Source organism: Danio rerio, chromosome 12, assembly GCF_049306965.1.
Source record: "Danio rerio strain Tuebingen ecotype United States chromosome 12, GRCz12tu, whole genome shotgun sequence".
In the NCBI taxonomy this organism is placed as follows: domain Eukaryota; kingdom Metazoa; phylum Chordata; class Actinopteri; order Cypriniformes; family Danionidae; genus Danio; species Danio rerio.
This window is the reverse complement of record NC_133187.1, coordinates 26,850,297-26,876,361: the sequence shown is the minus strand read 5'-3', so window position 1 is coordinate 26,876,361 and position 26,065 is coordinate 26,850,297. Positions and strand designations below refer to the sequence as shown.

General features: G+C 34.3%; 2 protein-coding genes across 3 annotated transcripts; both read right to left on the bottom strand.

The window, feature by feature from the left end:
- Nucleotides 1-668: 668 nt before the first annotated feature.
- gch2 (GTP cyclohydrolase 2) lies at nucleotides 669-7,466 on the bottom strand. The gene is given in 6 exon segments (NM_131667.1): nucleotides 669-1,781; nucleotides 2,153-2,237; nucleotides 4,358-4,389; nucleotides 4,936-4,991; nucleotides 5,740-5,849; nucleotides 7,027-7,466. Coding segments are annotated over 6 exon segments (723 nt in total). The 5' UTR covers nucleotides 7,334-7,466; the 3' UTR covers nucleotides 669-1,648.
- Nucleotides 7,467-17,346: 9,880 nt separating this feature from the next.
- On the bottom strand, nucleotides 17,347-20,626 carry LOC137496867 (uncharacterized). Of its 2 annotated transcripts, none has more exons than XM_068224862.2 (4): nucleotides 20,285-20,626; nucleotides 19,651-19,779; nucleotides 19,394-19,485; nucleotides 17,347-19,249 (listed from the first exon to the last, which is right to left on the bottom strand). In XM_068224862.2, exons 1-4 carry the CDS (start codon nucleotides 20,448-20,450, stop codon nucleotides 18,611-18,613), a joined length of 1,026 nt encoding a protein of 341 aa, XP_068080963.2. In that variant the 5' UTR covers nucleotides 20,451-20,626; the 3' UTR covers nucleotides 17,347-18,610. The 2 variants fall into 2 exon arrangements, with proteins under 2 accessions (XP_068080963.2, XP_073774590.1); XM_073918489.1 differs by having other exon boundaries at nucleotides 17,360-19,249; nucleotides 19,394-19,488; nucleotides 20,285-20,603.
- Between the last annotated feature and the right edge of the window lie 5,439 nt (nucleotides 20,627-26,065).

Sequence of the window (26,065 nt, the reverse complement as noted above, 5' to 3'; positions counted from 1 at the left end):
CACTGCTGTATTGTGTCCAAGACAGTTTCACTACATAACTGTTGTAAATATGAAATGAGAGAAGTAAGTCAGTCAATGTGTAGTGATGCTGATAGTTAAAAGCCTTAATTAACTTATTGTTGTCCGACTTTTGTTTTTTTAGATTCTTGAACTCTATTTGTTCTTTCACCTTTCAGAAAGTGCTTAGACTTGGGTTTGGTTTATTTTAAATCAATGGTCTCAAACTCAATTCCTGGAGGGGCGCCATTCTGCATAGTTTAGCTCCAACTCACTCCTGCTTAATAGTCTCTAGTAGTCTTGAACACCTTGATTAGTTGGATCAGCTGTGTTTGATTAGGGTTGGAGCAGAACTGTGCAGAGCTGCGGCCCTCCAGCAATCGAGTTTGAGATCTATGCTTTAGTTGTCTTTTGATTCCACATACTCGTATGATAAAATGTTATATATAGAGAAATTAAGTGTTGTGGATGCTTTTGCAGTCTCTTTGATTATTTTGCCATATTTTAAGTGCAAGAAGGCACAACACAGCAATATTTAGATACTGTAAAATATCATAGTTTAATTAAGAATAGTTCATTTGAGACTGTTTTTACATCTGTAAATATTTCTTGCCGAATAAAATTTGTGACAAAATCTTGCAGAAATCATTTGCTTAACAAATCAGAGGTGGATTTCACAATGATGCTTTATTGTTGAAGATGGTGTGAATGACATCTTTCATTTCTGTTTGTACAATGCAGAGCTGTACATAATATAAAAATGTGACAATGGCAGTGCTTTTATTTTAAATAAACATTTTTAACTGCATACAAATGATGCCACACAGATATATCCAGAGGAACCTAATCATTTACTTGCACAACAACAAAAAATATATATTTTATTGTATTTGCATTTTGGCACTTTGAATATTTTCTAATCAGAGCATTTGACAAAAATACGTTTTTGGTTTTAAAAAAAAAAGTTGTGGATAAACTTTCCAATAAGTTAGGATTAGTTAACATGAACTAACAATGAAAAATACTCTTTTCTGAAGCACTTCTAAATATCAATATCAAACAAAAGATTTGAATTAAAATCAAAAGTGGTATATGTTAATATTTACTAAACCTGAGATAATAAAACAAACTAACCAAGAACGACTTATTAATTACTATATTTAAAATAACCAACGTTAACAAAGATGAATAAATACTGCAACAAATGTACTGTTCATTGTTAGTAAATGCATTAACTGGTGCTAATTAATCAGACCTTATTATAAAATATGAAAGTTGTATACAAAATAATTAATTGTTTTCATTTTTGTAAAAACTCATAAGGTTAGACAAGTGTATATAAGGAAAAAATATGAATTTAGTAATTGTTAACAGTAGAAATGACACATAAATTCAATTTTAAGGCAGCTCTGTGAATGTTTGGACATTCAATAATGGCTTCAAAATAGTAACACTGATCCTTCATATATTCACATTGAATATTTAAATATACGCAAACAGTGAAGACCCCTGAGCTGTTGCTGGTGGAAAAAAAACGATCTACAGCTCTGGCTCAGTGAGATTCACTAATAGCACCATGGAGCTTTTCAGGAACAATCGTTGACCTGTTTGGCTGTAAACACACTGATGGACTTAAGGGATGGAAGTGTGATCACTGCGCGCTTTTGGCCAGGGCCAGGAACTCCTCTCGGGCCTTTGGATCCTCTCTGAACACACCCAGCATCGCACTGGTCACGGTACGGCTGTTCATCTTCTGCACTCCACGCATGACCATGCACATGTGACTACAAAAACAAACAGCCATTCAGCTCGCAGATCCCATTTGATATAGACATTTTCACACTCTTCGCTGCATGACGAAATTACTAGACAAGACAGCTACTGTAAGCAAAAGCTTGAATGCCTCTACTGTATTCTGAGCTTTGAAGTTACTTTGTATGTAGTCATGCTGATTTGTGTTAAGGAAACAGATTTACCAAAGGTGGCTATAGGATGTGTAGTAACTAGTCAATGTTTATTAGCTGTATAACTTGATCAGGAGGAAAAAAGTAAATGAGATTTCATATTTACTATGTGGATAATATGAGTTACTAGTTACTTTTCAGCCACAGTTTGCTTAGTTTGTGTAATGTGATTGAATAGCTTTTAGACTTACGCTGCTTCAATGACAACTGCCACACCAACAGGCTGCAGGGCTTCAGAGATTGCCATCGCTATTTGCTTTGTTAGACGCTCTTGAACTGCAAAAAAGCAAAAGTGAGAGTAAAACACTGAGTATGCAATGAAGTGTGGTGCTGTACTGATTCAACACTAAGTTTTGAGATGTTAAACTTGACTATGCTCAGCATTTTTAATGCTCATTTCTTTATTATGCACAAGTTATTGGTGAGTAAAAAGACTCTTATATTCACAAGGATCAAATATATAGGACAGTAAAATCTGTCATCATTTGAGTTCAGATGCAAAAACCTCTAAATGCAATCTGAAGTTTTCTTCTAAAATAGGCATTTATAATATAGGCATCCTGTGTGTATGTTCAGTAAATCCACTTTTATGGCAAATAATTGGTTCTTAGCATTGTCTTTAAAGTGAAATAACTGCACAAAAATATTGGAGGCTGAGAAAAATTTTCTTATTAGAAAAAAATGCAGATGGCACTTAAGAGTTTTTTGCATCTGAACTATTTAATTATAATCGTAAAATATTGCTGCAACTAGGGCTGCATGATTAATCGAAAAAAGATCGGGATCTCGATTCAACCCCCCACACTATCTTAATCCAGCATCTGTATGATTCAATTATTTTTCATATCTAGGAGAGAAGCATAAAGGCACAAGTGTTCACATTGTTTTATATACTTTGCTCAGCAACGTGGACATCTAGCCTATATATCGTTGAATATAATGCAAGAGGCAATCTGATAATGACAATGTCTCATTTTACCTGTAAAAAAATGATCTAATAATGTTATCAATGACAGATTGCACATGTCTTAAACATAATAAATCAACTTCAGAATTATGAATATGTATTCACATTCAAATTTGTGATTTTGATTTTCAGCAAAAAAAAAAAAAAAAATCATGATTCTCATTTTAGCCAGAATCATGCAGCCCTAACTGCAATATAAAATTAAGGTTTTCTATTATGATACATAGAATATATATATATATATATATATATATATATATATATATATATATATATATATATATATATATATATATATATATATATATATATATATATATTGGGTAGATTTACTACTTTTTTTAAGGTAAGTGGTTGCAAACAATTTATTTGGGCTGAATTTAAACATAAAATCTAGTAATGTTCAATTTAATTTGCTTTGTTTAAATTCAGCTTGTATAAATTGTTTGCAACCACTTACCTTAAAACTTTTAGTAAATCCATTGAAAAAAAATGTATATATCGAAACAAAAAACCTTTTATTTATATTGCAGGAATATTTTACAATTATGATTTAAGACAGATTTTACTGTTCTGCATATCTAATCCCTGGGAGCATAAGAGACTTCTTACAGACTTCTAAATCAGTCACATCAACACTATCTCAAGGCAATGGACCCTTTTCACAAGCCTGTAATGACGTGTTTAACAGTCACAATCTTAAATCCTTAAAAGTTTTTGATATTTAGATTTTTTTTTAAACAAATGAACATTTATATGTTTTTATGGATGTATTGTATCATCTTTGCATCAGATTACGAAAAAAACTAATTACTGCTTATGGTAGGCGTTTCTAATGCAGCGTCTATGTGGCAGGACAGTGAATTTAATGTTATTCTCTCTTCTGCCTGCAGTTATCAGTCTCACACTATTTTTTTTCCTTTTTCTGAAAGTCTTGATAACACCATTGCAGAGTTTTTCTTTTATTATTTTAGCAAATTGGATTGTAAAAATAATAATTTTTTTATACTTTCCCATTCACTGCGCTATAAGTTTACCAAACTATGATGCCTTCCGCTACCAAGAAACCCGGACATGTGAAAAGGGTCCATTCGTAACTTTTGTTTTAGTGGCTAATACGTATGAATTGGTAGTCTCATTCATACAATTTATTATGATTTGCTTATCCATTAATGACGGTTTGGTTTAGGGGCGGGATTGGGTGCCACGCCTCCTTTTTAAAATCCTACATTTTCTTACAACTGAACTCATATGAATTTGTATGAATTAGCAACTAAACTGTTGAAACATAAAATAGTTACGTTTTCTTATGAGTTCAGGCTAAATTTTTTAGAATTGATTTAAAATTTTGGTGCTCAAATTAGCATAAACAGCATTCATTTAAAATGTAAATCATGATATGTACGTAATAAAAATATAAGATAGTTACCTTGAAGTCTGCGACTGTAGATTTCAACAATCCTACAGAGGAACAAAATGCACAGTGTGTGAGTTACAGATGTTGATATGTCCTATCAAGAACATTTGAGCATAATATTGCTCTCCTAAATAGCTGCAATAAGTAAATATTCTACATACATTTGTGATATGATTATTAAAGGACATCGATACAGTCTTATGAAGTCTGGGTGCATTTTATGCATGCAAAGACAGCTTCAGGGTGCACATCAAATTATGTGAGGATAATATGTGAGGATAGCGATGTTAATGTTTCCCACAAGCCCCCCGCAGTGGAGGTGGGAGTCGAGGGGGATTTCCTCAGCGCCAGAAGTCAGCGAGTCTGGCCTTTTTCAGATGGAACAGGATACAGTGCCAGGCTTTGGATTTAAGCCTCAAGTGAAAGGGCTGTGATAACAGAAGAACTCAGCCACTTGTAACTAATAGGTTCTCTTTTTCAGTCCCTCTCTGATGTGAGAACAAGGCCCATTACCATCCGTCTGAGACTGGCACAATCATGTATCTGTGCATGTGTGTGTGTGCATGTGTGTTTGCATTCTGTATACTCACCTTGCAAGCTTACTGAGGCCAACAACCTTTTTGCTTGGCAGATATCCTATGTGAACCTACAAGTGAATTAGGAGACAATATTTATTTAGTTTATTTATCAGCTTACTGAAAAGAACCCATTGACCTCCCAGCCCTAAACTCTCTCCCAGGCCTAGACGAATGTATGCGTCAATGATTCCAGAATTGGCTAGTAGAGTAGCAACAAGCATAGTAGGGCTGCATGATATTGGAAAAATTACACATTGTGATTGTTTTTTTATTCTGCAATATATATTGCGATATTAGTACAATTTCACTAGATGAGTTGAATAAATGTTTGTAAAGAATCTATCATTTTAGTTTGATTGGGAAGATTCTGTAGGGGAGTGCATAAAATATAACAAACAATCTACAAGCATAGATAAATTCAATATGCTAATAAAATAAACAGCATTTTACTGTTTTCCATAGAGTCAAAATGCATTCAGGTATACAATGATTGAATAATCAAATGTCAAATAATACTGCATAGTCTTTGTTATATAAACAATTCCAAAAACTGAATTGATAATAATTTTTCAAAGTTACAAACGGCACATTTTCTTGAGCCTGAATGCTTTTAAAGCTCACACAGTCACAGACCTCAAAAAACACTTGGAAACTTTTCAATTATAATCCAGATTCAAATATATGTATACTTGCGATGTGACTATTGTGAATGATAACACTGCAATATCAATGCTGAAATGATATATTGTGTAGCCCTAAAGCATAGCATCAAGTGATGAAACAAGTGGCTAAAATCATTGATTGTTTGATACATACCTTGCCAAAGAATGGTACTAGATGATGTTCACAAAGTGAAAACATGTCAATGTCTTTCACAATGACTAGCTCTTCATGGTCTTCATCAAATATGGCATCGTTAAGGATATCTGAGGAAAAAACATTGATGAAAGTTAGTTGCTTTTTATGGTGTCACATGTAATGTTTATTGTTGAGGGCAATTATTCATTTTGCAGATACTTTTTCCATAGTTGTTTACAAATTAGGACAATAGAAGCACTTTAAATCACCAGAAACAATAAGTAGATGAATTCAAGTCTCTGTTAAAATCTCTATAATGAATCAGGTCAAATCAGGCCAATACTTAGGAAAGTCAGTGTGATTAGTTCAAGTAGCCAATCAGGAGCTTGACATTGCAGCATGTGACGAATTGAGCAATTCCAGAATGACGTATAAGTAAATTATCCAACTTCTTATTAAAGTAGAGTGACAAGCATTGCATACTAAAAGCCTGAAAACCACTTCTTTTTAAATAAATTTTATATGACATTATGCTACTTTTGCTATCATATAAATAAACGTAACCCATAATTTGGTCAAGAGTTTGTTTGTTTGTTTCTATTGATGTTTATAGCTGCTTTTTTCCCAACATTTTTTGATATGACTTGTTTTGTGTTCAACAGGAGAAAGAAACTCATAAAAGTTTAGAACCACTTTAGTGTGAGTAAATGGTGAGGAAAATGTTTTTGAGTGAACTATTCCTTTTAACTGTGGTTAGTGTAGCAAAGCCATGGTTAATTTGTGGTTACGATGGTTTAATGGTATTTGATTAGTAGACAAAATAGTTGATTTTTGGGAGCCAGATACTTTAGGATGCATAAATGTCTCCTGTCAGTCATTTTGTGACTAGAACAGCAGAAATGCTATGCGCCTGCACAGTTAGCTACTGTATTATTTCATATTTTGTTTGTTAGGGCAAAAGTTAATCTAAAATTTAAAAAGGCTATATCCTGTTAACAGCCTCAAACAACATACAGTAGCAATCACTTCCCCTATTTTTAGAAAAATAAAAGTTCTGTAATGCCAACAATTGGTCCATGAAGAACCATTAACATCCATTGAATCTTTTTATTATACTAACTTTTCACAATAATGTCACAAATGTTAATCTTTGGCATCACCCTATAAACAACTTTTTGGTTTTACCTGTATTTTATTAATAGGTGTTAAAACGTTGTTTGAAAGCAATATATGCCATAAAAGACTAGTCGTAGACCTAGTAGTTGATGTAATAGATTACTGAATAATACTGATTACAGCGCTTACCGTAGATGGTCTCGTGGTATCCCTTAGTCAGAAACTGCATGGCTTTGGCAGCACGGAGAGGGGTTTTGAGGAGACCCTGTCGGTCGGTGTTTTCCCCCAGTCCACGCAGTATAGTGGTGTATGCCGCCTCCAGAGCAGGTAACCGCGACTCATCCTCCTCCTCTTTCCGGGATGTCTCGTTTTTGTGCTGGACAGCGACTTTTTTCGTGTCGACCGTCAGGTCGCTAAAGCCATTGCGGCAGAGATACTCTGTGACGATTTTGCCATTGCACAAACTGTTCAGTTCTGCTGCCTTTTGGTATTCCATACTGACTAATGATTGACTATTTAGAAGATAATAATAATTTCAAGCCTGTTATTTATATTGGAAGTCGAGCAGATGTTGCTTCAGAACTGCAGCCGGTGCTTGGGTAGCCTGTTGATCGTCGTGGAGCTGACTCAGATTCTGTCTCCCACTCGGTGGCTTTTATAGGAGCCTTCCACTATCACTGTGTCCAATTGAGCACCTCGGCTTTCAGCGTGAGCACGCGCTCGGTTATGCTCTGCACGTTACACCCAGTTCCCTATTGCGGTCACGCCATCCGCGCTTCAAGTTTCTTGCGCATCATCTGTTAATTTAACTCCGTGTCTGAACAAAACCCGAAACACACCGTGTAACAAAATAAGACACGTTTGCGGTTGGCTGTTCCTGTGTTCACATGACCCTCCATTTATTTTAACCTTTGTTTTAATTACTGAATAGAGTTATTGTTTATGACTTTGGCATACTTATTGAAGAATGAAAAATCTAGAATGATAATATGATGATAGCAGTTTGAATTTGTCTTTTAAAAATTTCCTCATCAAAAAAAAAAATGTGTTAATATAGGCTACAATAAAAGATATATCTATTTATACTGTCTGATAACACATATGGGCGAGGCAAGGGTGCAGTAGGTAGTGCTGTCGCCTCACAGCAAGAAGGTCGATGGGTCGCTGGTTCGAACCTCGGCTCAGTTGGCGTTTTTGTGTGGAGTTTGCATGTTCTCCCCGTCTTCGCGTGGGTTTCCTCCGGGTGCTCCGGTTTCCCCCACAGTCCAAAGACATGCGGTACAGGTGAATTGGGTAGGCTAAATTGTCCGTAGTGTATGTTGTGTTGCGGGTGGAAGGGCATCCGCTGCGTAAAAAACTTGCTGGATAAGTTGGCGGTTCATTCCGCTGTGGCGACCCCGGATTAATAAAGGGACTAAGTGGACAAAAAAATGAATGAATGGAGAACACATATGCACTTATAACAATTCAAATTTGAATCAATTGTATCAAAAAAGGGTCCAATAGAAAATGTTAACCTGTAAGTAAACATATTTGTCAATAGGAATATGAATAATTTTGACTACCTAATGATTTTTGAGTGCTTTTAATTTGATTTGCCAACCTCCACTAAAATTAAAAGTATAATGACGGCATGAACGCGCACACACCGTTAACCACGTACGCACCAGACGCGGAATCAAACCTGACGCACAGATGCAGTGACGGTCCATTTTTACGCAGTATAATTGTCTGATGCGGAAAGTGATTCGTGATTTGCTGGTCTGAATGTAAAGGCAGAAGTGAACGTCAGACTTCTGAGCATATGATCTCACGTGCTTATACCTAAGCTAACCCCCCATAATCTGTATTAGACATGTCAAATTCTTTAACAGTTTTAAATAATAATTATATTATTTAGAAGTAGTCCAGAATCATAAAAGTAAATGCACAGATTGGTCATAGTCTATCTTATATCCATTAAGTTAAAATGTGTTTCTGTTAAATTTATAATTCATTCATTATCATGTTGAAGTTATGTATCCCTCACAATTTCTGTTATCTTGAGACATAAAAATAGGCAAAAGTCAAGAGATCAAATGGTGAAGATTGCTTTTTTTATTTCAGTTCATTTTTTAAAAATCATATGACTGAAAATATTAAAAATAGGGTCATTCCACATAGCAGCATATCCACAACTGATCTCTGTGACAAAGCTCATTTTCAGGGAAAAAAAGGTCAGTTTTCTTGGGATTTTTGCCTGAAATTCAATCATGTGAACGTCAGGCGTGGACTAATGAGGTGACTTTGAAACGATCTTTGTATATTTTACAGTGAGTTATGTAATAACCCCTAAGCATTCCTGCAGCTGACTTTTTTGCTTCAGACAAATGTAATGAATGAATATATTATTGTATATTTGTACGTTTATTGAATGTTTTGGAATTATGTAATTGTTACTTTAAATGATCCTGTAGATTAAAATGTATTTACCCTGAAACTACAAAAGAACACAGAGTCCAAGATCAAAACCAAAAGGAGATTAGTTCTTTATGCAATGTACAAAAATAACCCAGCAGTTCCATTGCATCACTAAATTGCGTCACCTGAATGCTTTTTTTTTTTTTCTTGTGATGATGTTAAAAGGTTCTGGTAGTTTGTTTATTGAGCAGTGAAGTGAAAAGATGGTTGACTGACCTAAATACTTGCTCATTCTAATTTTACAAACCAAATTACTGATGCTGAGGAGTAAAGTTGTTTATAAACGGTGAGTATTCTTTATAAACTCGTAATTGCACATTAAATTTCCCTAATTCCAATATTAAAATACCCTAATTCAGACCTTTTTCTTAAAATTGTTAGATATAAGAATTGCATTTTGAGATCCAAGTCATAATTGCAACTTACAAACCATATAAACTCAGAAATGAGAGAAATAAAATTTCAAGTTTAAAGGAATACTGTACATTCAAATTTGTGACATACAAACTCAAAATTGCAAGATATAAACTCAGAGTTGTAAGAAATTAGCTCAGGATTCTAAGGACAGTTTAGAATTACACAAATACATACATACATACATACATACATACATACATACATGCATACATGCATACATACATACATACATATACATACATCCATACATAAATAAATAATCTCAGAGTTGTGAGAAAAAAGTTAAAATTCTGAAACCAAAATGAATTCTGGAATATAAACGGAAAGTTGTAAGAGCTGATAAACCTGCAATTCAGAGTCTAATAAAGAAATTTAGCAAACTGAGATGTCCTTTCCTTCATTTATTTTTCAAAGTTTGACGTAAAACTACTCAGTTTCTCAGCCTGTTTCAAAATTATTGCTAATTTAATAATTTAAAAGAGTATTTGTTTTCTTATGAATGTTTTGGAGGGTTTTTTTTAACAGACAATAGGGTCATTAGTGTCCAAATAGACCATTTCAATGTCATGTCATTGGCCCCATGAACATTTCCTGCTTGTTATCAAGCTATTTTATAACTGTAACAAGAGGAAATTCAATCATAACTTATGTTAATACAGCTATAATAACATTATTTATCAATGTGGCTCTTTTTGGATTCTCAGAAGAAATGAAAAATGTAAAACAGGAAATATGTTGCGATCATTGATTTTGTTTACATCTCTCAAGGTGGTCTGTATTACATTTTCTGAGGTGCAATCAGCAATGGTGGCAATGTCTGATACATAATGATGATTTGACTGGGATAGTTCAGCCAAAAATGAAAATCTCCTGTTATTTTACTTACTCTCAGGTCATTCAAGATGTAGCTGAATGCATGGTCCTTGGAGATTCTATAATGGCAGTCAATGAGTGTGAGCTTCTGGTTGCTGCAAGTCATGCCTGCAAGTGTAATTTATAGCAGTTGTCGCATCTGGACAATCACAGGTAAGAACCATTTTGTCAAAAATCTACATCCTCACTCTCTTGTTACCTAACACCTGAGTACACACTTGTGCATATGTCCTTAAGTGATGGGAGGCTGACGCTTACTGCATTTGTCTGTGTGCCAAAAACGGTTTGCAGCAAATAATATTGTGATAAATATTGTTAACTAATTTCTTTGCACAGACATATTGTTTTGCTTCAAAAGAACTCATTTCAAAAATAGGGGACCATTGACCTTACGTTGATATTATGACCAGGGACCACATATTTACACAAAATCTATTTTAAAGTTCTTCTAAAGAAAATAAGTCACCTACATCTTCAAGGGCCTGAAGGTGGTTAAATTAACAGTAAATGTAAACTTTTACTTCCGCTTCGAATGCGTTGTCGAGGTAGGTGTGACGTAGCCTTTGCATAGTCACATACTCTTTGCCCTACCCTGAAGATCAAGTGTGTTGAGGTAAGTCTGGCATAGCCATCGAACAGTCGCATACCCTTCAACCTACCTTGAAGTGCACCCTGATGCGCAGCTCTCAAAAAATTTTACCACATGTTGTGATGACATGGAGTGCAAGATCTGTGATTGGTCAGCTTGGTAGAGGTGATGAGTGTGGGAAGAGCCGAGAACTATGGGGTGGTATGAGGCTGGTGGCGTGAGTACAAGTGTCAAGTCCTGAAGAGGAGCTCCAGATGCATACTTTGTTTTGTGTTTACTTTATGATTAAAATAGCTGAACATTCAGGGTTTCCAGCCTTTCTTGCTTGAATGAATGTGAGTTTAAGCTACAGCAATGCACCCATTTCAGATGAAAACACAAAACCCACAGAAAACTTGACAAAGTGAGGCATAGAAACTCCATTGCCCACTTTTGTTTTGGAAGGGTTATTTACAGAGCAGCACAGATGGAATACAGAAGTACAAATGCACACAACTACATCAGCTACGCACAAGGTATGTGCCATGTGGTACACCAATCAGTCAATGCAGGCTTGACGTAAACCCTGACACACACCTTAATGCGCACCTCTTAAAAACTGTAACTACACATCACAATGACGCAGAGCACAAGATCTGTGATTGGTTGGCTAAAGTAGCACCGGTTCCTGCCTCTTCCTTCCCTAAATGAGTGTGAGTTTGAGCTGCAATGCTCAGCATAATTGAGTACTACCTATTTAGAATATTTTTCATCAATTTCTTAGTGAATATAGGCATTGTATTTATGTGCATTTAAACAAAACAGATTTATTAAACAGATGTTCAGTACTTATAAAAATAATATTTTAGTTACCAAACATATTTAGAAATTGAAAGATAATACAACTAAATTCAAGCTATATATATATATATATATATATATATATATATATATATATATATATATATATGTGTGTGTGTGTGTGTGTGTGTGTGTGTGTGTGTGTGTGTGTGTGTGTGTGTGTGTGTGTGTGTGTGTGTGTGTGTGTGTGTTGTTTTATAAACCAAAAAATTCACAATTCACAATTTTTTCACAATTCACAATTTTTCACAAAATTTCTTTTGATTTTTCTTCTTTTTTAAAAAATTTGTATTTAATATTTTTTTTATAACATATAAATTTGCCTGTACTAGTTTTTGGACTGTTATTGTATGGTTACTTTGTTAGATAAACTCCAGAGTTGGCTTCAGTACTGAATAATCTCTTGTATAGCCTGTATAGCTTCCTATTAAAAATAAGAATTAAAAAAATAGACTTGTGAGGGGTGTACTTATATATGCTGAGCACTGTACTTCAACAGTAGCATTGCATGCATTTCCAGCACGAATCCAAAAAATCAGCAAAGAAACTCAATACAGAGGTATTTAGAAGCCCCACTACCTACTAGTGTTGATAAAGTATTACTGCCAGAGCAGCACAGACAAAACTCAAAAGTATAAATGCTCACAACGACATAGACTATGTGAAAATATAGAGCAATCATTTAAGTTGCCTGTGATCAAAATATAGATTTTTGAGATTATGCAAATCTTCTCATTTTAAAACCATGCTTGATGCTGAATGTACTGTTGAAGTGCACTTTATTATAATAAAATAAGCTGCTCAGTTGGAGCATTTCATTTTCCAAATTAAAGTAACAGGAGAGTTTTATGTTTTTGCAGCATTTAGTTTCAGGTCAGTAAAGCCCCAAATATGTAATAATGTATAGTACAAGAGTTAACTTAGAATTGCGAGAAATAAAATCAAGCATTGAGTATGACAGAACTAACCTTAGAATTGTGGGAAATTAATATTTAAAATGATAATACATTTGTACACTCAAAAATAAAGGTATGTGAGCGGTCACTGGGGTAGTACCTTTTCAAAAGGTACAAATTTGTACTTCAAGGGTCCATATTAATACCTCAACGGTACATATTAGTACCTAAAAAGTACAGAAGTGTTCCTCTTAAAATTTTTAGGTACTAATATGTACTTTTGATGTACCAATATGGACCATTTAAGTACAAATGTGTACCTTTATTTTAAGAGAGTAATGCAAAATGAAAAAAAAAAATTTAAATTAGAGTATTCTGAAAATGAAATGTTATAGTAGTATAACTGAATTGAATATTGTAACTGTAATACTATACATAAATACACACACCAAGCAACACAAGATTCAGAGCAAAAAATGTAATTCATCTTGTGCTGAAAAAAAGAGGGGTCTTTAAAAAGTGCTGTGTTTAACGTAGATCTGCTTTGACATTGTACGCAGGTTATGCTGTTCTGCTTTTACCAGGTCTGACGTCATCAGTGTATGACAAGATCAGGATATCAGAGCATGGCATGAATCACAGCATCTGTGCAAGTAGATCAAATAAGCCATGTTACTGTGGAGACCAGGCGGACAGAATGCTTGCCCCTCGGGCTTTGTATGCTGTCCGTGACCTGTGTGCATGAACAAAGGAAGATTTTCTGACTAAATGTTCAACAAGAAGATCTCGGAAAGAGCAAGCACATGTTTGTTAGGTTGGCACCAATCCTGATGAAAAAAATGCTTTTGCTAAATTGATTTTTTAATAGGTGCAAAAAGTTCTTTATGCATTTAATTATCATATTTCTCTATAAAAATCATATTTAATATATGTGACTCAGGACCACAAAAGTGAGATTTATACACCATCTGAAATCTGAACAAATATTATATATCATTGATATGGTTTGTTAGGCAGTCGATTCGAATGTTATCACTCAATTGAACAGCGTTATCAGTGGATATCAGCTGATAGTTATGGCCCAGTAGGGGCCTACTGCGCCTACTACTAGGCTCAGTAGGCTGTTATCATCCATCCACATGGTTAATCAGCTATAGATCACATACGGCTGCGGCCGCAAGTTACAGAGAATTATTTGTATTATTTATTAAAATTCCCATTAGGATTTTATTAATGTCTACCCCTACATCAACCCTAAATCCAACCATCACAGTAATGTAAATACAATTCAATTCAATTCATGTTTATTTATATAGCGATTTTACAATGTAGACTGTGTTAAAGCAGCTTAACATAGAAGTTCTACTCTTTCAGGAATCAGTCTCACGCTTTCCGCTCCTCCATGACACCACAGCATCAGCTCAGGATATGGCCAGGTCCAGGATTATGGATACCTTGGCATCATTTTTTCACAGGTCTCTCATGCATCATACCATTATGCGATGCACTGTGTGTATGCTTTGCTAAAAAGATAGCTCTTTCATCTAGTTTTGAACTGAAAGAGTACGTCTGATCCTTTGACATTATCAGGAAAGCTATTCCAGAGATTAGGAGCCATAAATGAAAAGGCTTGACCTCCTTCAGTAAACTTTGCTATTCTAGGTACTAACAGAAGCCCTGAGCTTTGAGATCTTAAAAAGCGGGTTGGATTGTAGCAAGACTGAAGGTTGGTTAGATAAACAGGAGTTAGATTATTTAAAGCTTTATTCACCTTATTCCTCGCGGACAAGTGAGCGCAGCCATTCATTTTTAGACATTAAAAACTTACTTTTCTTACTATATTATTCTACTTGGTCTGTATAGTTATACAAGCATTTGTTTGTAGAGCAAGAAGTTTGACAGTTTTCTGCCGTTTATAATTGTTAGTCATTTCTCCCATAGGCAACTGAATCGTAAGTTCTAAAACAATCGTAAAAACAGGCGCACTTCCGCATTTTAGTATAAGGTCAATATAAGGTCAATAGGTAAGACGTAATATTTTTTTAATCATTACGGAACTGAACAGGCAGCCAGTGTATGGGGGATACAATTGGGGTGATATGGTCATATTTTCTAGACCTGGTAAGAAACAGATCTGGAGTCTTCTCTATTAGTATAACTGATTAACTACACTGTAAAACCCAAAAAGTTACTAGAACTCAAACCATTTGAGGAAACCGATTGCAACAAACCATTTAAATTTAAAAACTGAGTAAATGAAGCAATTTGAGCTCAGTAAAACCTATTAAACCAAGAGAACTCAAACTAACTGAGTACTGCAAAACCCAATAAGTGAAGGCAACTCAAACTGTTTGAGGTAACCGATTGCTACAATCCATTTGAGTTAAAAAACTAATCTGTAAAAAGAAAATGAATGAATGAATATTATTCAATGCAATCTTGTGGAAATTTAAGCATGTACTGACAGATATATTTCACTTTGAATTGTTTATGTTTCAGTGATATCTTGAGGTAAGCAGAAATGAAGACTGAGTTGGTTTTAGCTAAAAAATGATTATTTTAGTTGTATTCATGTTGATTTTCACACTGCACTAATGATTCTGATATAGTAATTTATTTGAAACCTGCTTTGAAATCTCTGTTGTATAATGTGATTTGACATAAAAAGCAATACATTAGGTGCAATTTGTAGAAGCGTGGAGGGTAAAGTCATGCAGGAGATTGGGAAAAGTTATCTGTGTAAATCAGTGTGGAGAATTTTTTAATGCACCGGGCATTTTTTTTCTTTGCTGATGACGAGAGGAACGAAAGCTGAGTTGATCACGCTTGAGATAGAGGACATATGAGAGACCATGTGTTCTCAAACAGAAGCCTCACTTCACAAGAACATGTTCAGCATGTGGCAATATCAGGAATTAAAATCTGGAGATTTTATAGGAAATGAATATGAAAACTCATTTTAAACCTTTATGAGTGTCTTTCTTTCTTTCTTTCTTTTTTTCGTTTTTCTTTCTTTCTTGTTTAATTTAAAATAAATACAGCATTGGTGAGAAAAGATTTCACCATTAAAAAATACTGGAAAATATTTGAAAATTTGCAGTTTTGTGATAATTTTTTCTTTGTTACTATTTTTTATCCTCTCCTTAACATTCATTAATTAATTTTCCTACCCTTTTTTTAATCAGGGTTCGCCACAGCTGAATGAACCGCCAACTATTCCAGCATGTGTTTTACGCAGCAGATGCCCTTCCAGCCTCAGCATAGTACTGGGGAACATCCATACTGTACATACATTCATCCACACACACACTCATACACTACAGCCAATTTAGTTTATTCAATTCACCTATATGTCTTTAGACTGTGGGGAAACTGGAACACCCAGTGGAAACCCATGCCAACACGGGGAGAACATGCAAACTACACACAGAAATCAGAACTAACCCAGCTGGGACTTGAATCAGTAACCTTCTTGCTGTGAGGCGACATAGCTAACCACTGTGCCACCATGCTGCCCCTCTTTAACATTTGATGTTGAAAAGTGACTTTTTATTATCTGTATTGTGTTGTTTTACAGACTATTATATACTATTAATATGTCAATAAAGGTCACTGTCAAATGGAAGAGTTCAATTAATTTCATCATCAAAAATCGACAGAGTAGAGATCAACATCCCATAATACAATTCATAATGCAAATAAACTGAAAACATATCAATCACAAAGCACAGAACCTGTTAATTATTCTTTTTGTTTTTTTACAGTCTAATGTAAAAGGGTTCTGTTAGTTTATAAATGACAAAACAGTATAATAATATTATTCTTTGTAGAAATATCGTAGTCTCAGAAATAAAGGTACGTGATCTGTCATTGGGGGTGGTACTTTTTCAAAAGGTACAAATTTATACCTAAAAGGTCCATTTTAATACATTAAGGGTACATATTAGTACCTAAAAAAGTACAAAAGTGTTCTTCTTAAAATTTGTAGGTACTAATATGTACTTTTAAGGAAGCAAAATGGTCATTTCAAGTACAAATGTGTACCTTTTAAAAAGGTACCCCCCCCCCCTCCCCCAGTGACAACTCGCGTACTTTTATTTCTGAGAGTGTGATAAGATGATAAATCTAGTTTCATCATGGCAACAAAGGTGTAAAATGTTTACTTTTGGCAAGATGCATATTTTTTTAAATGAAAATATTATTTTAAAGTGCCATTACTGTTTTTCTCTACTTTAATACTGCCTTTCATAGTAGCACGCCTTAATTCAGTGGAATTTTGCCAAAGATCTTGTGATTTCTCAGTTCATTCATATGAATTCTCAGACTGCTAACAGATATTAATTTGTAATATCCTTGTCAAATCTTGTCAAACCTTGTCAAAATTCTTACAACTCGAATTCCAAGTTTACAAAAATGCAATAAAATCAGGAATATGGGATTTGCTGATCAACTTTAAGTTTATTTAACTGACAAAAGTACAAAGTAAAGGATTCTAATGTTTAGACAGAAGCAAAATAAAAGTGTAAAGGTCATAAAATATTCAAATAAAACACTTTTAAAGAATCTCATAGGCCTAATAAGCCAGTGAATTGGTGATACATGAGGGATTGCATTTGTTTGTCAAATAAGCTGCTCAGTCTTTCCAAGCAAAGCAGGATCACTTCTCATCACTTTGTGCCAAAAGCAATGTGAGAATGTCAAAAAAATCAAAAATCAAATTAATTAATGCACAATCACAGCCTCACATTTTAGCTTCCCAACAAGCATTTTTTGTTTTTTAAAAGATGATGTCTAATAGACATCTAAACAAAGCAGTCTTGGCTAAAACAGCTAAATTTGGGCAGTCTATATATAACTGCATTGTGTTGCCTTGTACCTGTACATGTGTAATGACAACAATGTTGATTCTAATCTAAAAAATTATTACTTCCCAGAACTGTCGATTGCACCCTCAAAGAGTGGTCTTACCTCCAAAACCCACCTAGCATTCAATGCATTTCATCTTCATCTTCTGAGGCAAAAGTCATTTATTGTAACAATACAGTAAAATTCTGCCCTTTTATTTTCAGTTCAAAGTAAATGTGTTCTGTTTGAATATGTATTTATATGTACTTTCTTTCAGTGATGCAAAGCTGAATTTTCACATGACATTCATAAATGCACTGTTAATAATTTTTGTAAATTACACAGTATTTACTGTAATATGAACTGTATTTTAGGACAGTTATGCAGTATGTTCCTGCATTTTAATTTTATTTATTGATTTAAAGCATTGTGAAAATGACTGTAGATTTTACAGTAAAGAAATACAATACTATAGATACACGTATTGCAGATAAATATCAGTATTCTTGCTGATTTGCAGTAAATTACTGTTGAACTGCTGCCAGTGAGTTATTGTAGATTCTACAGGAAATTGTTAACAGTGTGCTCTTCATGTCCTCATTGATTAATTCACTTTTATTACTGTTTTGATCAAGTTAATGTGCCCTTAGTGTTTTCTTTTTTCAGTAGAGCTTGTGTTGTGCTTGCCCTTTTGTGTACAACTATTTGTGCACATTAACTATAGGCCAGAAAGATAGAGCAGTTCATGCACTCTTTTGACATGCAATTTTTTTGCATATTAATATTTTAGACCATAAATTAAGAATTGTCCATCCAGTTTTTTTATTTTTTTATTTTCAATTATTATTTTGATTCAAACTCTCCTCATTCTCCTTCTCTTGCTTCTCCTCCTCATCATTCGTCTGATTATCTTGCTGTTTCTTTTCTTTGTTCCCTTTCTCTTCTCTTTCTCCTTTGTCTTTTCCCTCTCTTCCTCATTCTCCTCCTCCACCTCATCATTGTCTGTTATCATCTCCTCTTTTATCACCATCTCCTTATTCTTCTCCTCCTTCTCTTCATTTTCTTTCATTCTGTCCTTGTTCATCTTCACCATCTCCTCATTCTTCTCCTCTTTCTCTTCATTTTCTTTCATTCTGTCCTTGTTCATCTTCACCATCTCCTCATTCTTCTTCTCCTTCTCTTCATTTTCTTTCATTCTTTCCTTGTTCATCTTCACCATCTCCTCATTCTTCTCCTCTTTCTCTTCATTTTCTTTCATTCTTTCCTTGTTCATCTTCACCATCTCCTCATTCTTCTCCTTCTCTTCATTTTCTGTCAACCTCTCCTCTTTCATCTTCATCTCATTCTCCTCTTTCATCCTATTCCTCCTCCTCCTCTTTCTCTTTTTGATCTTGTCCTCCTCTGTGTTCTTCTCATCATTCATTCTCATCTCCTCCTCCTCCTCTTTTTTGACGTACTCTACGTTGAGTGTCAAGTCATTTGTCTCGTCCACCTAATAAACAAAACCAAACTAAGTCAATTCACATGTTATGATGTCATAAATTTCCTCTCAAAATCCTGAAACAGATTCTTGACATATTAGTGAAAGCATCAGCAGAACATGGATTAAAACAGTTGCTCATCTTTATATACTCACCTTTAGGTCGTCCATCACACAGCTCACTTCATGAACGATGTCCGGAGCAACCTCCAGACTCTGATCAGACTGGGATTGGCACAGAAAGTCATCTGCTAGAGAAATGTCTGCAGTTAGTCAATTTTACACTCAAGGCGATGTTAAACTTTGGGTAAAGGGAAATTAATACAAATTATTTAAACATACAAATTATTATATATACAATTTATTTATAACATTATAAACTTATATAGCAACAAATAAATATGATGATTTACCATCAGAGCCTTCAGAGTCAGAGAGCTGCTCCTCAGCCTGACGAAAGCAGGACATCCCAAAGAGTTTTGTGGTAGCTTTGAAGAACTTTGCTACCTTACTCTTTTTAGTTTTCACTTCCTCCTCCTCATCTATTAAGAGAAATGAATGCAGATAACACATTTTAAAATTAAATTAAAATACAATTTGTAGAACATTCACATTACCAAAGTTTCACAACAAATTAAACTAAAAGAAAAACGCAAATGATTACCGTAGCTAAGCTTTTGTTACCACAAATTCAAAATCTGCTCACACAATTGATCAATGCACCAAAAACTTTAAAATGATGTTCATATTACATATCTAAAACGTTTTAAATGTTTCAAATGAATATGTTTGTAATATTCTATACACTTTTTACTTGTTCAAACTAATTAAAGTAAGCTGAAACAACACAATTCTTGTGATTTCATTGGGACAGCTTAAAAATGTTTTGGGCCTGATTTCAGGAGCTTCAGCCTCATTTAAGGCCGGTTTAAGGTCTGTTAATTAGGAGTCTGCCTGCCGAACCTTGACGGAAAAGGCACTCAATAACCTATAATCAGTGAAACTCCTGAATACGAAGACTCATATCACTTCATAAATATGACTTACAATCACTGCCTCTTTCAGGCGCTTGCTTGAACTGCGTCTGTTTCTGGCACCGGAAGATTTTGATTTTCCTGGCAGCCTTTAGGAAAGAGGGAAGTTTAAAGCGCCGTTTTTGCTTTGGCTTCTCCATCACAGTCAAATCGTTGATACTGAATCCATCCGCCATCATTCAACAATGTGTTCACTTTAACAAAATCAGAGATCGTTTTTGCAAACCAACTGCAAACCAACAAAGTTAATTGCGTTTGTGCTGCAGGGTCACCGGTGACGTTTATGTGGAGAGATTCTAAACGTTCTACGCGTCACGAGATTCTACATGTTCAAAAGATTCCTTCGCGTGTGTTTACTTTTAAATCAAACGAAGTGACTAAGCAAATGCATATATTGATAAATATGATATATTGAATTATTAAAATGTGATATAGGCTATTGAATTAAAATGTGGTATATAGAATAATAATATGATATATTATTTATAATTTTATGTCATTATTATATGTATCTCTCTATTTTTACCACTACTATTGTTTACTGTGTTTTTATTGTATATGTATGTTCTTTATTTTTTATATACACTTTATAACTGCTTTGGCAAAACATTTGTAACATTGTCATGCCAATAAAGCAATTATTGAATTGAATCGAATTGCATAAATGCATATCACATAAAAACAATTATTATTAGCTCAATAAATCTAAATAATGATATATGACATAAGCTGTTTTAAATGGAATTTTTATTTTAAATTTATTAGAATTATATACACGTTTCCTCTGGGTGCTTCTGTTTCCCCCACAAGTCCAAAGACGTGGTATGTGAATTGGGTAGGCTAAAATTGACCACAGTGTATATGTGTAAATAAGTGTGTATGGATGTTTCCCAGTAATGGGTTGCAGCTGGAATGGCATCTGCTGCGTAAAACATATGCTGGATGAGTTGGCGGTTCGTTCCGCTGTGGCGATCCCAGATTAAAAATGGCTAAGGCTAAGCCGAAAAGACAATGTATGAATAAATGGTACTATTTTGGGAAATAGATTTATTTATTTATTATTACTTAATGTATTTACTAACATTAACAAACAATAAATGATACATTTATTGCATGGAAGACGAAACCGGCAAAAACATTAAATAAATACGCAAATATATAAAAAATGATGAGTAAATAAACGCAATAATTCCTGCATAAATAAAATACAAAAAAAAAAATGCCATTAAATGAATGTATATAATAATCCACTAATTCCTGTATAAATAAATATATAAATAAATAATTGTGCGTTAGGGTTGTTGGCTGTTGAATTAGGGTAGGTTAGGGTCCCTCAAATGGTTTGCAGCTTGATGTACTGTTAGGGCTTGTGTGCATCAGTGATGCTGAGCGCTACGCCATTCACAGCTACCGGTAGGGTCACCCATAGTGGACAGGTCTCAGCTGAGATGCCCGACCAAGACAAACCACCTGATTCTGGACAGCAGAAGATTGGCCTGATGCTCCAGACAGAAGATGTCAGCTGAATGACCGGAAACTTCAAAATCAAATTGCTTATGTGGGGAGTTACAGATTGACCAATGCAAGCTGTTAGCTCTTCTCTGGAATATATCACACAGGCACGGAGAGAGAGAGAGGAGAGAGAGAGAGAGAGAGTTAGAGAGAGAGAGAGAGAGAGAGAGAGAGAGAAGGAAAGAACGAAAGAAAGAAAGAAAGAAAGAAAGAAAGAAAGAAAGAAAGAAAGAAAGAAAGAAAGAAAGAAAGAAAGAAAGAAAGAGACATACAAAATAAATAAATCCAGCAGATATTAAGAATGAAATATTTTTTGGCAAAATGTTTATTATTTACTTTAATTAAAACATATTTAATTTTTTTAAAAACACATTTTAATGTCTTAAAATGGGAAGATCTACTTTTACTAAACACATGAATGACATTAAATTATTATTGACATTTAAATTATTGAAAATATTACATTTGACACAGAAATGACCACTAAAAAAAGATTTCAGTTCATTATTGTTTCAAATGTGAAAAGAAGCAAGTAAACTTTTACAAAAACAATTTACAACGCAAAAAAAAATCATACAAAAGTGTGTAAAGGATGACAAAATTATTGTGTGTGTGTGAATTATCCCTTTATTTTAAAGATTGAAGTTAATTGTACTTTTATTGCATTGTAATATTAAAATATCATTTTTAAATAAAAAATATTCCTCAAAATAAGATTCTAAAACTTCCAGTAGGTGGTAGTAATGTCTAATGAGTGAGATGATTGGTTCAAACAACTGAATCATTCAACAAAGAAGTAAAGCGCTGCCTGGACTAGACTGTTTAAAACATGGAGTCATTCAGAAAGTAGACAAACACAATATCTTTTGTGGCTTTTAAGGTAATGTTTTACACAATTTTCAGTACTTTTTTCATTTTTAAATACAAAAAAATAGTTTTACCTTATTTACAACATCCTCAACATTCTTAAATATCTGTGTGTCCATTAGCGTAAGATCTGAGTTTTAATTTAAGAACTATTATTGACCTAGATTACTATTACTTTAAGAGATTGTTACTAGCAATATACCCGATTACGGCTATTTAAAATGCAATTCGTTTTGATTAAACTAAATCTTTAGATCAGCCATAAAGTACCATGATAACCTATGTAATACACAAACATTTATAACATTAATATTATGTAAAATAGGGCATTTTTAATGTTTTAATACAATAAAATCAGAAGAGGTTGTTATTTCACGTTTAATTACTCAATATGGATCATTTAAAAACTGATTTGCATGGGGAAAATGCACTAGGTTAAAATCATGAATGTTTCTACACATAAAATATCTAGTTACAAGAGCATACACTGCAGTATCCATACTACAGGGAGCATTTTCCCCCGCCTAATCTTGCTCATGTGAATATTGCTGACTTGGACTTTCTAAAGTCGCATGCTTCTGTAATCCACAAGAGAGTGATATCAGAACCACATATGCAGAGTGTCTGAATACTGTAAAGGAAAGTAAACCAGACTGCAAGCACACATGAGCTTCACTGTATACTATTAAAGAAACTGACGGCCAACCTAGCTTATAGTGGGATTTTAAAGAACAGCTTGCCTTTATCACACAGCATGTTAAATGTCACATGACTGATTTGCATGGAGTGAGACTCACTCACATGATAATCACAGCATTTAGTTCACTGAAACCAGCTAATATCTTCAACTAATTTCAATTTCGTAGATTTAAGAAATGCAGTCAGTCCCTTTTTGTTTAAGATGATGGAGTCTACCATGTAAAGCAGATTACATAATAAACCCATTTGCCACATCAGATGCTAAATCTAACAAAGCAAGTGCTTTTCAACTTATTTTAAGAGTAAGCTTTAAAGTAGATTTTGTAGATTATTAAACCTGTATTTTTGTGATCATCCAAAATTAGTACGTTATTGGGCAACGGGATGACAAATATAATTGTTATTTTGGGATTTAAAAACTACTTTGATATATTATGATTTATTTATGACTTCATAGATATTAAGGGGTGTAAAATGTGCTGAAAGCTTACAGACAATGAGTGAAAATTCTTTAAAAGTCCAAGTGTCCAGAAACAAATGTGCTTAAAAAAAGGTGAACAAATAAAATAAAATAAAAATACAGCTTTAAATTGTATTTAAGAATTGTAAATGTAACCTATAAAATAATAAAATAAAAATAAGAGACGCTTGTTCCATTATAGGAGTCGTCATAGCCTAAAAAAAAAAAAAAAAAAATGAATAAAATATTTTGCAACAAACAACAAATTAGCTCAAGGGAAAACAACATAATGCAATGATCCAGGTTAGAGACATCAAATTGGCTTTGCAGTTCACAAATGTTGCCTTTATCAAATATCTCTGATGAAACTTATAATAAAATAAATGTGAATTTATTAGGGGCGAAGCAGTGGGGCAGTAGGTAGTGCTGTCGCCTCACAGCAAGAAGGTCGCTGGTTCGAACCTCGGCTCAGTTGGCGTTTTGTGTGGAGTTTGCATGTTCTCTCTGCATTCGCTTGGGTTTCCTCCGGGTGCTCCGGTTTCCCCCACAGTCCAAAGACATGCGGTACAGGTAAATTGGTTAGGCTAAATTGTTCATAGTGTATGAGTGTGTGTGAATGAGTGTTTGTGGATGTTTCCCAGGGATCGGTTGCAGCTGGAAGGGTATCTGCTGCGTAAAAACATGCTGGATAAGTTGGCGGTTCATTCCGCTGTGGTGACCCCGGATTAATAAAGGGACTAACCCGACAAGAAAATGAATGAATGAATAAATGAATATATTATTGGGCGACACGGTGGCGCAGTGGGTAGCATGTTCGCCTCACAGCAAGAAGGTCGCTGATTCGAGCCACAGCTGGGTCAGGTGGCGTTTCTGTGTGGAGTTTGCATGTTCTCCCTGCGTTCGTGTGGGTTTCCTCCGGGTGCTCTAGTTTCTCCTACAAGTCCAAAGACGTGTGATATAGGTAAATTCGGTAAGCTAAATTGTCCATATTTGTGTCAATGAGTGTGTATGGGTCTTTCCCATAGTTGGGTTGCGGCTAGAAGGGCATCTGCTGCCTAAAACATGTGCTGGATTAGTTGGCGGTTCATTTCGCTGTGTCAACCCTGAGTTAATAAAGGGACTAAGCTGAAAAGAAAATGAATGAATGAAAGAATAAATATGTTATAATACAATACATGCTGTAATTAAGTGAAATTAAGCAGTACTGGTTCTTCATGTTTGAGCAAAGAAGTCCAAACTAGCGCCCGCACACCAAAGTTGGCCCATGATAATCTTTGATTTAGTCCCCATCCCACAAGAGAAGAAAGTGAGAATGATGTTGAGGGTTGGGGCGATCACCTTTAAAAGAGATGGTCATTTCTTATTTAACAGAACTTTTTTATTTGTTTTATTTCTGATACAGAACTGAAACAGACAGAAAATAATTTTTTTTTTAATGCTGTAAATCAGAAATGCCCAAAGTAGAGCCCACGGACCAAAGTTGGCCCATAGCAACCTTTGATTTGGCCCACCATCCCATCTGAGAGGAGAATGATGGAGATGTTGGCAAATGCCTTTAACACAGAGATAGTTGTTTCTAATTTGACATAGTCCTTTTTTTATTATAATTTTATTGCTGAGCTACAAAAAAGCAAACTCAAATTAAATGTTTCAATTAAATGTTGTAAATAATTCAAATTGATTTAAATGTTAACGCTGTTGACTCATTTACAGTATAAAGGACTATGCAGGAGACATTGGCAAGCAAATCAGGGCTAATACTAGTGTAATTCCGTTATAAAGGAGATTGTTTTGTTTTTACTGTAATAAGTTCATCATAAATTTTAAAAACTACTGTATTAGTTTATATAAAGCAATGTTTTCTAATCATTTTTGAACATTATTAAATAAATTAGCACATTAGCCATGGCAACTATGTTTACCTTCGACTCACAAAACTCAATCAAATTTGGTTTTTTGGCCCTTCGTATAAAAAAGTCTGGGCACCCCTGCTGTAAATGAATCAGATTTTAAAAAATATAAATGCTGTCACTCAACACATAGAGTACAATGCTGTTATAAATTGGAGTTTTTTTATTGTAAAAAGTTCATTATAAAATGTAAAAACATACTGCATTAGTTAATATAAAACAATGCTTTCTAGTTATTTTTAAATATTAAATAAATTAGGAAATCACCAGTGGCAACTTTAATAAAGTTTGGCATATTTACCTTCAGCCCACCACCCTCAATCAAATTTGGTTTTTGGTCCATCAT

Excerpts from the sequence above, each read along its gene's own strand:
- LOC137496867 (XM_073918489.1), bottom strand. The coding sequence starts at position 20,450 with ATGATGGCGGATGGATTCAGTATCAACGATTTGACTGTGATGGAGAAG. Across the intron at positions 19,780-20,284 it reads GCCTGAAAGAGGCAGTGATT|ATGAGGAGGAGGAAGTGAAA; the intron begins GTAAGTCATATT and ends TTCTCTTAATAG. Across the intron at positions 19,489-19,650 it reads TGACTCTGAAGGCTCTGATG|CAGATGACTTTCTGTGCCAA; the intron begins GTAAATCATCAT and ends ACATTTCTCTAG.